Source organism: Phytophthora parasitica (genome assembly GCF_000247585.1).
Source record: "Phytophthora parasitica INRA-310 unplaced genomic scaffold supercont2.145, whole genome shotgun sequence".
Taxonomy (NCBI): Eukaryota; Oomycota; class Peronosporomycetes; order Peronosporales; family Peronosporaceae; genus Phytophthora; species Phytophthora nicotianae.
The window spans coordinates 57,654-59,163 of NW_008649131.1; the positions used below are offsets into that span (position 1 = coordinate 57,654).

The 1,510-nt window shown below is 51.3% G+C and overlaps 1 protein-coding gene across 1 annotated transcript; it reads right to left on the bottom strand.

Moving 5' to 3' along the window:
- Positions 1 to 92: 92 nt before the first annotated feature.
- On the bottom strand, positions 93 to 1,174 carry PPTG_24657 (hypothetical protein). Its single transcript, XM_008918139.1, has 2 exons — positions 485 to 1,174; positions 93 to 421 (listed from the first exon to the last, which is right to left on the bottom strand). The coding sequence occupies exon 1, from the start codon at positions 1,090 to 1,092 to the stop codon at positions 733 to 735; it is 360 nt and encodes a 119-aa protein (XP_008916387.1). The 5' UTR covers positions 1,093 to 1,174; the 3' UTR covers positions 93 to 421; positions 485 to 732.
- Between the last annotated feature and the right edge of the window lie 336 nt (positions 1,175 to 1,510).

The following is a 1,510-nucleotide window of genomic DNA, read 5'->3' on the forward strand; positions in this document are numbered from 1 at the left end:
GTTCAACATGTAGTATATACTTCATAACAAAGTTGACCTTGTTATTAGAAGTGCACGTTTGTGGAAGATCGCTGAGCAAAAGATAGTCGTATCGCCAAAGTTTTGCAGTTGATACGCAATGAGTGTATTTTTCTTAGCTACACTCCTACCAAAGACAGCCTAAATTTCCCTGTCTTCCTCCTGCTCGTCCTCATTTTCCTCCTGGTTAGTCCCGTCATCAACCTCCTCGTCCTCACTTTCCTCTGGATCATTGGCCCCTGAGTGGCGCTTCTTCTTCCCCAGGCCTCGCAACTGGATGTCACGGCCAACGAGAGAGCGTGGACGCTCTCTCCCGTTCTTCCATTTTGTGTGTCAGATTTGAAAACACGTGAGTGTGTTTCCAGGGTAGTGGTTTGGCCGGACGCGATCACACAAATACACGCTGCGCCCACAACAATGCTAAGGTTATTTACTGGCATATAAATAAGATAACAAGAATACTTACCGTTTTTGTCCTTTGGTGCAGGTTGATAGTAGAAGCGGCTAGCACAGCGCTCCCCAACCTTCCCCTTTCGGAGTGAGCAGACTTTGCACTGGTGCTGCGGCCGCTTACGGCGCTGCTTCTGGTCGCCAAAGCGGTTCCAATTTTGGAACACAGTGAGCTTGTGCTCACCGGAGATGAGGGCCAACGTCTCGGAGCGCGCAGCCGGCGTTGAGGAGAGAATTTATCCCATACTCAATATCGGTTAGTATCTAGCATCTTATGAACACCTCCTTGCCTCGTACCACATCGGCGAAGTCGCTTGCCGTGAGCTTCAACATTTGCGCCCGTAGGTGGCGCAGAAACATGGCATGGTCTGCTGGGGACTCGTTACGCTGCTTGCGAGCCCCTCGGTAGATGATGAACGCGTTCACGATAGCCATATCGACCAGACCAAGGAATATGGTCTTGTAATATTTCCGGAAGACAACCGAGAGTTGCAGCGAGTACCGCTGGAGACGGAGTTGATCATGTATGTCGACCCCACCCATCCACCGGTGATAATCGCGCATCATGGATGGGCAGGGGACGACGACTTTCTTTCCTCCACGCATTCGTCTCTCTGCAAACATGTATTTGCACCCATGTACAAAAATCAAGTAGTTAGTACCTGAGAATGCTGTGACCAAAACTTCACGCACTGCAAGGCTCTATTGCTCTGCTACCTCCTGTTGCAAGGAACTGGACTGGTTTCCGGCCCCACCAAAGAAGAGCTGTCATCTGCGGCACCCTTTTCATCACAGCCATCTTTGTAGATCCACGTGGTACGACGTTTGGGCGCGTGGAGTGAGGCGTCGTCACTTCCTTCGGATAGCCAGCCTTGTTCGACTGAATGGTGCCAATAGTGTACACATTGCGACTCAACAGCTGCAGTGCAAGCTTTACCGAGGTGTAGAAGCGGTCTGTCACTACGGCGAAGTATACGTCGGGCTCAGGAGGCGGAAGTACTTCATCGAGGTTCCGCACAACCGCAGCGGGACCGGAGTTTGG